At 48.4% G+C, this 12,946-nt stretch overlaps 1 protein-coding gene across 1 annotated transcript in view; it reads right to left on the minus strand.

Annotated features, from left to right (window-relative positions):
* ASAP1 (ArfGAP with SH3 domain, ankyrin repeat and PH domain 1) overlaps positions 1-12,946 on the minus strand; it is a 326,825-nt gene that overhangs the window by 255,613 nt on the left and 58,266 nt on the right. The window contains exon 3 of the mRNA XM_065902602.1: positions 1,108-1,234. Within this exon, the coding sequence (XP_065758674.1) occupies positions 1,108-1,234 (127 nt within the window). The remainder of the gene's footprint in view (positions 1-1,107; positions 1,235-12,946) is intronic.

Genomic DNA, 12,946 nt, shown 5'->3' on the forward strand with positions numbered 1-12,946 from the left:
CCAACCACAGAAGAATCCACCCAAGGAAGACGATCTGCCTTCCTAACTTCCTCCAGTGCTATCTTTTTTTGGGTTGAGAAGGGAGCGGCACTTTATGGCACTTACATATGGGGCAGAGTTCCAGGGCAAATAGCCGGTTTTTGAGGAGGTTCAGAGGCTTCCCAGCTCCCAGGCTTGCAGATTCCTCCTTATGTACCTACTCGGCCCTATCACTAATGCACCTAAAATTTTAAAGGAAACTGCTAAGCTCTTGACGCTGTCGTAGGCACCCACAAGCTTTCCCTGGAGACCTAGAGAAGAGGAGCGATTCTTTCTGCATCTCAGGCCTCCCTTCTTCCTGTCTGGCCAGCTCCTTGGGGCAGCATCGGCCTCGGGGATCCATTCACAGCTTAAGAGTGCCCTGTGGGCAGGTCCTGCTGGCGCAGCAGCCTGACTCTACCAAACCAGCCAGCCAGAGGAGTCGGGTGGGGACCAGTCTGCATAGATAGCTCTTTCCACCCAGGGCTTTAGGACAAGAGAGGAGGAGGAATCCCGGGGTGGAGGCAGTCCCGGCGAGAGCTCCCTCTCAGTCCTCTGGGGTTTTTCCACCAGTCCTAGCCGATGCAGCTCAGCCTGCCTGGCCAAGCCGGGCCGTGGAGAGGTCCATTAATTGACCATCTCCCAGTCCCTTGCTGGTGACCTTGGCCACGTTGCTTTGCCTCCCTCTGCCCTCGGGGGCCTGACACCATCTACTCGGCGGGTTACGAGAGGGTCAGGATGATGTGGAAAGCGCCCAGAAGGGCTCAAGCCAGGGAGAGGACTTCCCTCTTCTTAGGGCTGTCCACAGCCTGTTCAATCCTCTCCCCACCTCTAGCCTCGAGGGGAAAACGGAGCTGGGGGCTGCGCATCCTATGTCCCCCGCCCACCACCTGGCCGCGGGGTAGGCTTGGGGAAGTCCCGCAGTGGGGGTGTGGCTCCCCCAGGCCCCTTACACCCCTTCCTCGCCGGCTCGGAAATCGACGCAATCCAACTGCGAGGCAGCGGCCGCGAGCCGAGGCAGCGAGGCGTGCCGGCGGGCGGGCCGGGGTCCTCGGAGGGCTGCGCGCGGAGGGCACCGGCCCGACCTACCTCCTCCAGCAGCGTGACGGTGTTCCTGCAGTTGTGCAGCCGCGTGGTGAAGCTCGACGTGGTGGGCGAGTTGTAGTCTTCGGTGGTCTCGGCGATGAACTCGGAGACGGAGATCTGGTCCGGCATCCTGCCGGGGGAGGGGGCGAGACACAAGCGAGGGCGGGGGGTGAGTCACGGCGCAGGCTCCCGGGGCCGCGGGCCGGCCGGCGGCTCGTGAACGCCCCCCGCACGCAGCCCGCCACCCGCCGCCCGGCCGCGATCCCGGCGGCGGCGCGAGGAAGCTCCGGCGGGCGAGAAAGGAGGACGCGGCGGCGGCGGCGGCGGCCGCGATCAGCGATCCGCACGGGGCCCTTCAAACTCCGAGCGGCGCGCGAGGCTGGGAGCTCTCAGCTGCCCGCCTCGCTCTGCTCATGCCCGGCCTCGGGGGAGGGGATGCTTCGCGGGGGGCGGGGAGGGGGGGGCCGGGGCCGGGCAGGTCGCGGCGGGCCGGCGCTGCCTGCTCACACGCTCTGACAGGCGGCAGCGCGGACACTGACTGACTGAACACACGCTCCCGAGAGCGGGCGGGCGGCAGGCGGGCGGCAGGCGGGCGGGCGGCGCTGCCGCGACAGTCACGGGGACAAACAAGGAAGTGCTCTGCGCACGCGCCGCCGCGCCCCCCTTCCTGCGGGGCCCGGCCCCGCCCACACCACCCCGCCCCGCCCCGCCCACGCCAGCCCTCAGCCCCGCCCAAGCCCCGCCCCAGTCCGCCCCGCCCTCACCGCCCAGGCCCCGCCCCGGTCCCCCCTAGCTCAGCGCAGCCCTCCGCCAGAGTCCCCACCCCCCCACCCGCGGCCCGGGCCGCGCGGCTCTCGGGGAGGCGAATGCCCGCGTCCCCAGGGCCGCCCCCGGAGCGGGCGAGCTCGTTACGCGAGGGTTTCGCAAGAAGGGGGACCAAAAAAAAAGTTGTGCGCGTTCTTTTTTAGCCCCGTGTGGGTGCAGGAAGCGAGGCCCGGAGAGCCGCCTCTGTCTGCGCGGGTCGCGGGCCCGGCGAGAGGAGCGCGCGGCGGCGGCCTCTGGGGCTCGGCTTGCAGCTTGCCCGCCCGCCGGCTCTGGCCCCTCACTCAGTTGGCAGGGCGCTCACTAGCCCCTCGAAGGCTAGTTTTGCGCCGTTTGCTGAAGCCGCTGAAGTGCTAAGTGAAGACATAGGAAGGTTTTTCGTTTTTTTTTCCCCCACAGTTTTCTAATCTTTCATTTATACTGGCTTTTGTTGTTGTTATTGTTTTTAACGCGAAGGACAGAGGAGGGGAAGAGGTGTAAAAGGCATTTCCCGAGGTGCAAATGGTGTACAATGTTAAGTAGATGCCAAATTTCAGCGGAAAAATTACCAACAGATTGCTCATTCCTCGGCCCTGGCAGATGGTTATTTTGCTCAGTCTACTTAGCCCAAAGAATCCCTTTAATTTCTCACCATTGGTTGCGGATCAAATTGGTTTAAAAAAAAAAAAAAAAAAAAAACACCAACTAGGCCCTTAGGAAGCGCCTGACGATTGGCTCCTATAATTGGAGCCAACTGGAGCCGGCTCATAAAGTCCCAAATTCACCAACCTGGGCAGAAGGCTAGCCCTCGGGCCTCCTCTGGGATTGAGTTCTGCGATCTTGTACAGTTATCTGTCCTCTGGTCCTTCCCCAAACCACAACAGAGTGCCCACTGGCAGGGGGGGGGCATTGGACCCGGGAGTGATGGTCAAATGAAAACTGCATCTCCTCGCTCACTGCTGACAACTATTTACTAACGCCCTCCTCCTGCCGCTGGAGATTCGGAAACAGACAATGCCGCTACTCTTCCACAACAGTAGTAAGGGAAACAGACTAAGCAATATACATGTAATATAAAGTGAAGTATATACAGAGTAAGCAAGTGAGGCAGGAGCTATGGTTTGAGGAATGAGCAGAGAAAACCTCCTTGACAAAGTGACATCTAGAGCAGAAGAGAGAATGAAGGGACTTTCCTGGTGGACCAAGACATCCCCGCTCCAGTGCAGGGGACCTGGGTTTCATACCTGGTCAGGGAACTAGATCCCACGTGGCACAAAGGAAAGAGTTTCTGAGACGCAGCTAAAAAGATGCTGCAGTGGCGGCAAAGATCAAAGGTCCTGTGTGCCACAACTAAGATCCGATGCAGCCAAATAAACAATAAAAAGAAGAAACCAGAATGAGGGGCTGCCTCTGCAGGTATCCTGGTGGCTATGGGACCTTGGCCTTCAGTTGCCTCCCATGAACATGAATGAAGAGGGCGCTAGCCCCATGAGGCTGATAAATGATAACAGATGAGAAGGTGCTCTGTGCCCAGGAGAGCCATTGTACACGTTCAGGGTGTTCTGTCTGCCTGTGCTGGCTGTCCTGAACCTGCGCTGTGTCTCTGGGGAAGCGCTGATTAACGTCAGGAAGGCAAGCATTGCAGCTAAGGAGAGAAGGCCTTGGTGAGGCAGCATACAGGAACAAAGACCCTGCTCTGGCAAAGTGTTGAGACGTCAGTTTTGAGAGGCATCCTAAAAAACAAAGGAACAAACAGGTACACACTTCTCCTCCTTCTACATTAAAAGTCTGCACTGGGACACACCAAGGTTGAGGTTTTGGGGAGACTGCCAGATGGCATTTAAGACCCACACCTGGAGGTCACTTGTTCACATGCTGTTATTGACAGAATATGAGACACCAGAAAAAAAACCCTACTTCTTTTCCCATATACTAACTGGGTCATCCTGCATCTGGAAGGTTCTGTGACTTGGGAACAACCATGGCCACTACTAGCTTGTGCTCATTAAGCTCCAAGAGCCTCAAGTAACCCCATGTTTATCCCCATGCAGCAGCTGAGGTTCTAACACCCAGCACTCAGCCTTCCAACCACTCCAAGAAGGCCATCCTCTAGGCTAGAAATCAATTGAGACTCTGATTTTGCATTATTTCCACTTTTCTCTCTCTTCCACGTTGTCATCGAATACCTGTCATCCCTGCTGGGCTGGTAGCTCCTTCTGTCACATATGCATGGCTTAGAGCAAACACTTGATAAATATGAGCTGCTATTAAAAAGCCTGGAGTCAGTGAATAATTACCTCAATTCCAGGAGGCCTGGATTCCAGAGCTTTCTCTCCTGATAACTGATGCTGTTAGCTTGGGCCTTAGTGCCCTCACTTTGATAAAATAAAGGGATGCGTATGACCACAGAGATCCTTCCCAGCTGGAGCTGAGTCTGTGTCTGCCCTCAGCTCCACAGATGCAATGAATAAAGATTATTACAACAAGCTAAGCTAACTGTGATGGTAAACAGTGGGGATTGCTTTCTTGATGGAATTCACCAGAGTCCAAACTGCTGCCACCAATTGTTTCAGTTTCATTTGAAGATTATGTTATATATCTGCTCCTCCTCCCCGTCTCCCCTGGCCAAGAAAGGAATATGTGAACAATGAGATATTGTGCCCAGGTAAGTATATACCTCCTTAGACTGGTATGCAATTAGAATTTCAAAGATTCACACCTCCACCCACCATTTCTAGGGTTCATGAGCCATAATCCTTTTAAAATTTGAAACCATGCCCCAGTGCAAACCATCTGCACCTCTCATTTTCTCAAACACCCTGAAAACCACTCCTGGCTATCTTCTGTGGATACAGTCTGATGCAGGCAAAACTTAAACACTAGATTTCTTTGTTCAGAGCTGCTCAGAAATATTTGTTGTTATTTAGTTGCTAAGTCATGTACAACTCTTTTGCAACCCCATGGACTGTAGCCCACCAGGCTCCTCTGTCCATGGGATTTGCCAGGCAAGAATACTGGAGTGGGTTGCCAATTCTTTCTCCAGGGGATCTTCCCAACCCAGGGATTGAACCCACGTCTCCTGCATTGGCAGGCAGATTCTTTACCACTCAGCCACCAGGGAAGCCCGCTCAGAAACACACATCATCATTTTTGGAGCCAGGAAAAACACACACACATACTCATGCACATCCAGTTTTGTCTAAAGTGTGCATCATCTCTTTCGTCATCATCTTCACCCCCATCCAATGCTGTTCTGCACCCTTGCACTCCTCAAGCCTGTTTGTTACTCTGAGCACTGCTGATGAGATAAGAATGGTCCTTACAGAATGCTTTTCTTCCCCTTGAAAAGCAGGGATAAGAATAGTGGTGGCTTATTCTCATGGTCAGCAAGGGCACTAGTGACCCCACAGGCACAAGGGAATTGGCTGAGTTAGATTCCCAGTTGTAGCTTCACTCGTCTATCTGCCTAACAACCAAGGTGGTGCATTTGCAAGTTAGCTGACAATGTACCAGGGGTGGGAGAGTGCGGAGGAAGTGTGGGGTCCTTTCTGGGCACAAGAAACCAGGAACTTTCCTGGGGGTGCAGTTATTAAGACACAGAGTTTCCACTGCTGGGGACACGGGTTCGATCCCTGGTCAGGGAACTAAGATCCCACATGCTGCGCACAGCCAAAAAAATAGAAGGGGGAAAAAAGAAACCAAGAAGAGCTACCAGTGATCTTATTCACATGCCTAGAAAGTGGCCCAGGCTGACAAGATGGAATTATAGCATTCATCAAAGGCTCCCAGTGCCTTCATGGGGCAGGGCAATGGGATAGTGTAGGAAGAGAATATGCTTTGTGTTACTTGGATCTGGGTTTGAATCTGCACTTTGTCACTTCTAATAATGTATTGTTGTCTCATCTGTGAAATCAGTATAGTAATAAAATGACTATGTTACAGGTTGTTAAGTGAAATAAATTGAGAAGCTGTGGATAAAGCAGTTGATGCATAGCAAATTATCAACCAATGTCAATTCCCTTTGAACTCCCTTTTTATGTGAAGTATGACCATGAATACATCTCTTTTCATTCCAGGACTCAGATCTCTCCCTAAATTAGTCACCTGGCAGAGGAAAGAAGAGGGAAGGGGAAACTGCACAGTAATTCCCAAAGTCTGGGATCTCAGACTTGGGGATCGTCTTTAGAAACTGCTTATTCTTGTAAGTATCCCTTGTGAGGTCAGATCCATCAACGATGGATTTTGGAAGTAAAGAAACAGTATCTAGAGTCAAACAGAATGAATACCAATGGGGATCAGAAGAGAGCTGAGGCCGTAAAAGCCTGGTTTTCGTGGAACACAGTTCCTGTAAAGAAGGATATTCTAACCAAGGCAACTTCTAGAGGGTAGAATAGGCATTTGTTTCATAAGAGCATGAGTTATAGAATGATTCTCATGAGAAAGACTTGGCCTCACATCTCTACCACGTAGCAGCTATTAGATCTCGTTGAAGTAATTCACATCTCTGAGTCTCAGTTTTCACATCTGCAAACTGGGGGCAATGTTAGTAACTAAGTCTTAGTGCTCTGAGAATTTCATGAGCTATAGCATATAAGGTGCTTAGCCAGGGTCTGAGGGATCATAAGTAGATGATAGTTCTCAGGTATTATGGGAATACTGAAGGCTTGATCTGAAGATAAAAATTCTGATATTCCTTCCCCCCTAAAATTTACTGAAACCTACAATGTACCTGATGCCTTGCTAAGTATAGCATTTTGGACACACATATCCTTCTTTAAACCTCATGACAACTTTATAATGTAGGTATGATTATCTTTTTTTTATAAAGATTTTTTAATATGGATAATTTTTAAAGTCTTTATTGAATTTGTTACAATACTGCTTGTTTTATGCTTTGGTTTTTGGCCTTGAGGCATGTAAGATCGTAGCCCCTCTTTCCCCCTTTTTCTCCCCCACGAGGAATCGAACCTGCATTGAAGAGTTAAGTCTTAACCGCTGGACTTCCAGGGAAGTCCCAAGTATGGTTATACTAAACTTACTGGAGAGAAACTCGAGACTAGTGAGGTGTGGGACAGGACTTTCTGAGCTTTTGTTCTGAGCCAGGCGCCGCCCTGGTTATATAGACAGTGTCTGAATCCATCCACGTAACAGTCCTGATGTGGGAGAATTGCAATAATGGAAACCAAGGGACTTCCCTGGCGGTTCAGTGGTTCAGATTCCGTGCTTCCAATGCATCAAACTCGGATTTGATCCCTGGTTGGGGAACTAAGGTCCCACATGCCATAGGGCATGGCCGGGGGGGCAGGGGGGGGGGACCCAATAGTGGAAACCAAAACACAGTGAGATCTCACTGCAAGTTAATGTCCCAGTGCCCAGGAGATGAAATCCTGGGTTTTTTCTACTACCTGTAAAAATCAAGTTCTCAACAGTAATTCACAGAGTACTACTCCACTAGATGCCCTTCTCATCAGGCAATCAAAATAAGTATTGTTTGTTCCTTATTTCACCTGATAACCTATGTATTTGTTTTCTATCATCTTAACAAAGTGCTAGAAGAATGGAAAGCAGTGGGTGGGGGATGGGGCTGGGAGAACAGGGAGAGGGAAAGAGGCACTGGATTCCATGTGTTTTACTGTCAGGCTCACGTTGCCATATTCGACTCAGCAGCAGACTGCTTCACTCATGTGCCTTGTATGAGTGCTTCCCAAGTACACTTATATTCTCTCAAGTAAGAAAAAAAAAAAGCCTATTCTAGTCTCCAATGAACTTAATGTAAATACTCCAAGTAAAAACCACTAGAGTGTTCCCAGTGAGTAAGGAGGAGAACATGATTTATTTGGAGATGATAAACTACTCTCTGTTCTACCCCCAACCCCGCTTCCCTGGCTGTTTTTTTGGTCAGGGGTAGGAAGAAGAGTCAGGCAGAGTGCTGGGGACCCAGAAGACTCAGAATCCTGGTGGATATATCAACTGAAAGAAGTCAGGAATGTATTTCTGTTCTGTCCTATAAAGGAATAATAATAACATCAACTAGTAAATGCTGGGCTTGTTATATGCTCTGCACGATTCTGCATTGCTGCAGGCATACCCTCATTTCATACTCAACAGCCACCATAGAGCAGACACTGGTATTAACCCCATTTTATACCTGGGAGGAACCTGGAGCTTAGAGGTCACCTTGGCAAGTGGAGGAGAGTGACTGGTTTGATTTTACAGCCCGTGTGATTAGCGTCCTAACAACGGGTCCACAGCCCTTGGATGCTCTTCTGCCAGAGCCTGTGCGTCATCTTTTTTCCTCCGGGGGAACTTGTTACAAACCCAACTCAAAGGCAGAGTAATGGCTGGAGTGGAGTTGTTGTTTAGTGATGAATCATGTCAGGCTCTTTGAGACCCCCATGGACTGCAGCACACCAGGCTTCCCTGTCCTTCGCTATCTCCCAGAGTTTTCTCAAACTCATGTCCACTGAGTCGGTGATGCCATCCAACCATCTCATCCTCTGTCACCCCCTTCTCCTCCTGCCCTCAAACTTTCCCAGCATCAGGGTCTTTTCCAATGAGTCAGCTCTTCGCATCAAGTGGCCAAAGTATTGCAGTTTCAGCATTAGTCCATCCAGTGAATATTCAGGGTTGATTTCCAAATGGAGAGCACTCCCATTGCTCCATTACTACATTTGGAATTAATCCTCACAGGGATATTTGCAATATAGCCTCCCTTTATTTATCTATATATACATATAATTTTACTCACATATACATAATTTTATTTATTTTTGGTTGTGCTGGGTCTTTGTTGCTACACACAGGCTTTCTCTAGTTGCAGGGGCTACTCTCTACTTGTGGCATACAGGCTTAGCTGCTCTGAGGCACGTGGGATCTTCCCAGACCAGGGGTCGAACCCATGACCCCCACATTGGCAGGCAGATTCTTATCCACTGAGCCACCAGGGAATTCCACAATACAGCTTCTCTCTTACTTTGTATGAAGACTGTTGGCACCATTGGGAAGGACCTAAGAACTTCCCCAGTGACGAACAGTGCTGCTAGTGGCAGGGAGCGGCTCAGGATTTCTTCTTCCTACTGAGTTTCCTGCACTGCAGAACTCCCAGACTGTCCATCCCTGGGGGGAAGGGGGGTGGTACATTGTATCCTTCTTGGTATTACCCACATCCCTGAAGATCTAAGGGCGGGACAAGAGATTCCTAGAGCCCCAGGCTTGGCATTTTATAAGCACCATCTCCTGAAATCCCCCCCAGTGGCCTAGTGAGGGGCCATGCTGTCTGTTGAGAACTCAGATACGTGCACAATCTCCTTAAGGACTACAGCTAATAAACAGAGAATCGCTATTCACAGCCGACCTGAATCCAAACCCTGCAGGCTTTTTCTTCCCCACAGAAGGCGCTGCCTTATACACGTTCCCTGTGGGCCCCTGATAAACGTGTTTTGGATTGAGCCGGCTCTTTTTTATGAGCTACATCTTTCCTAATATAAATAAAACAACACCCAGGGAAGAAAAATGGTGGTGTTATATGGGGTTCCTAAAAACTTGCCTCCTATAGGAGCGAGGGATTTTAAGCCTTAATTTGTTTCTGAAAAAGAAACTGTCACCTGAAAAAAAGAGAAACACTTAGAAAACCTTCAGGTTTCTTTTCTTTTTTCTGATGAATTTGTCTTAGTTCAGTTTGGAGGCTCACACTTACTCATGCCCACTTCTGTGCTATCTCAAGGCTGACAACATGTCTTTTTTTTAATGACCCTTTTTCATAGCACCATTTTCCAAATATTTCTATTTCTCAAGCAAGACTGTGAGGTCCTTGAGACTCGAGGGTTTTCCATTTGCTGTTACAGTCTCAGAGACCCAGGTGCTTAAGAGATGCTTCTTGAACAGATGGAAGGAAGAATGAATGACTGGATGAACATTTATGATGGGGGAGGGGTGTGAGAGGAATTGGAAGAGGACAACTGGAATGAGGAATCCTGGTTCTTAAGAGTTTCTGCATGTATATTATCATATGTGAAACAGATCGCCAGTCCTGGTTTGATGCATGAGACAGGGTGCTCAGGGCTGGTGCACTGGGATGACCCTGAGGGATGGGATGGGGAGGGAGGTGGGTAGGAGGGTCAGGATGGGGGACACATGTACACCCATGGCTGATTCATGTGAATGTATGGCAAAAACCACCACAATATTGTAGAGTAATTAGCCTCCAATTAAAATAAATAAATAAATTTTAAAAAAGAGTGGATACAAAAAAAATTTTTTAAGTTTCTGACATCATCAGAAAGCTACCAGAGTTGGAAAGTATTTCAGGGATAATATGGTTACCAACCCTTTCATTTTTCAGATGAGGAGACAAGTTCTTCAGTGGTTAAATGAATTTGCTCAGTATCCCCTGGCAGAATTGTGGGGAATTCTGAGATCCCAGGTATCCTGCTTCCCAAGGGTTGCCCCACTCCTCTACCTTACATTTCAAGGAAGGGATTAAAAGCCCTTGCCTGAAGAAAAAAATATGTGAAACTGCCTTTTAAGAATGGATTACGAGGGTCTTTGCATCACAGTGTCAAGGAATGCCTATAGACATTTGCCTACCATTTACAACTTTTAAAATTCTAACTGCATAAAATTTGGCATAGGATTCCTTAACTACCGCTCCTAATTTTGAGCAAGAAGGCTGTGAGTACAGTCGAAGACCAGAGTCACACCCCCCCCCCCTTTCATCATTGTCTTGCCTCCTTCTCTTCTTTCTTGCTCTCCAAAAACTAAGCTAGAAACGTGACAGCAATCAAGAACCTTCTACGTCCACCCCTCCCAGCCCTGTGCCCTTCCTTCTGTGTGTGTGGTAGACCGACTCTTTGCCACCCCATGGACTGTAACCCCCCAGGCTCCTCTGGCCATGGGATTCTCCAGGCAACAATACTGGAGTGAGTTGCCATTTCCCTTCTTAAGTGACTCTTTTAAAAAGGTTAGAAGTCACAAGAGGTAAGGCGATGTCTCCGTGATCAGAACATTGGGAGTCAGTGATGTTTTGGTAAATAACCTTCCCCTCACCCAACCCAGGGCAGCCCTACAGGATCATCCCAGGGTAGGTGAGGTTTCTCCTTCTCCCAAACCCACTTCACTCTCCCAGACTGACTCATTCCTTGTGGGACATTTTCAGAGATAAGACCATTGTCCCTGAGTCCCTGAGGACATTCCTCAATGGATGCAGAGGTACTTAGGTTGGAACCCATTGGTTCAATTCCATTTGCAGTTACTGAGCAGCACTACAGTCCTTTCAGAGGTTAAGAATGCCTGATCTGGATTCAGATTGCTGGGGTTCAAATCCCAGCCCTGCCACCTAATAGGAATGGTTAACCGTAGGCCTACGTAATGTCAGCTACTTACTGTGGTTTCAAAGGAAGATGTCCCTTAAAAGGTGATCTCTCTTCTAAGGCTGTTGTGAGGTATAAATGAGATAATCTATGCAAGATGTATTGGTATATAGTAAATGATCAATAAATATTAGCTACTAATACCATTATTTGTCTTTGAAGCAAGTCCTATGCTAGACTCTTCAGGAGCCAAAAGGACACACAAGATATAGCCCCTGTGTTCACACGTAGGTAGAGATACAGGTCTGCAGCACAACTGCCAAAATGTTCAAAGAACTCAAACAGGAAATAAATGTGTCTTTCAGCTATGTGACCTATGCATGTGGAATCCAAAAAAAGGTCCTTTCATGTATCTCTGATTTGCTCAAAGCCCGGTTAGACCCACTGTTATGAGCAGCTTTTCAAAGCTGCCTATCATCTGAAACACTACTCAAGAAGAAAAATTTGATAAATGACAGTTGTTTGCAACTTTAGCACTGAGACGGAACATGGCATTGCCAGGGAGGTCAGCTTCCTCAGCCAAATCATCTCACCTCCTTTGGTCTCATTTCCCAGGAACCCAGGGCAGACACTCTCTGAGGTCCGAGGGCAATAATATCCTACAATTTGATGAATTCTTTTCTTATATCAGTGTTACAACTAACCCCAAACACCAGCTCTGCCTCAAGATCTACTTGTAAGCCAAGAACAGTCTGGAGGTCATTACTTCTGCATTGGGGGCCTCTGTTATGAGCACCCTACATTATATGAATCTATCACAGTACCCAGTTGTTGCTTTTCAAAAATATGATTTCACCTACAATGTATTTGAACCCACATAACAATGAGCTGTATTATAACAGAATTTTCCTGTAATTATGTCAAATGTAGGGCATCGCTCTATTTGAAAAAAGAAAATTGCCCACCCACTGCAGAGTTTTCTTCCTAGCATATGCTATTTGGTTAACGTCTTTCTCAAATGTGAACATTCCAAATCACACTAGGGGCTCTAATTAAAAAAAAAAAAAACCACAAAACTCTACAATTGCTGGCTAAGCTTCTGACACAAACATCTAGTTTCTGTTTCCTGTTTTTTATTTTGTGTATTGTTTTTGAAAAATTAGTCTCTTTGTTCAGGTCTTAGAGACTTAGAGGTATTATACAAACTCATTTATAAAATGGCTATGTTTAAGTGGACAGCAGAGAATTCACTGTTGATTAGATGTGGAAATGATTATTTTCAATTATCTTTTGTTCTTCTTTTGTGAGTAAACTGACTTTTCCCCTATTCTTTGGCTTTGGGAATTAACCTTCATTTAACCCCAAGAAATTTATGCATCTTGAACTCTGCAGTTCCAGACAGACCTTGAAGAACACTGACTATAATTTTTGTCCGCCCTACACATCCTTATAACTCCACACGATTCTCCAGAGACAGTCACTCATGTGTTGCCATATTACCACCCAAAGGGCTGGGCCAAGCTGTCCAGAACATCCCAGAGCTCTGAGCACAGCATCGATATGTATTCTGATAGGCATCACACTCAAGCAAGGTCAGTCAGGGAGCGTAAGGAGGTCTGATATGGAAGCTAGAGTCAAGAACAATGTGCCTTTTCTCCAAGTCTAGCTCAAAGGGCTTGGAGAAGGCAATGGCACCCCACTCCAGTACTCTTGCCTGGAAAATCCCACGGTCG

The sequence above is a fragment of the Muntiacus reevesi genome, chromosome 12, assembly GCF_963930625.1.
Source record: "Muntiacus reevesi chromosome 12, mMunRee1.1, whole genome shotgun sequence".
Lineage (NCBI taxonomy): Eukaryota > Metazoa > Chordata > Mammalia > Artiodactyla > Cervidae > Muntiacus > Muntiacus reevesi.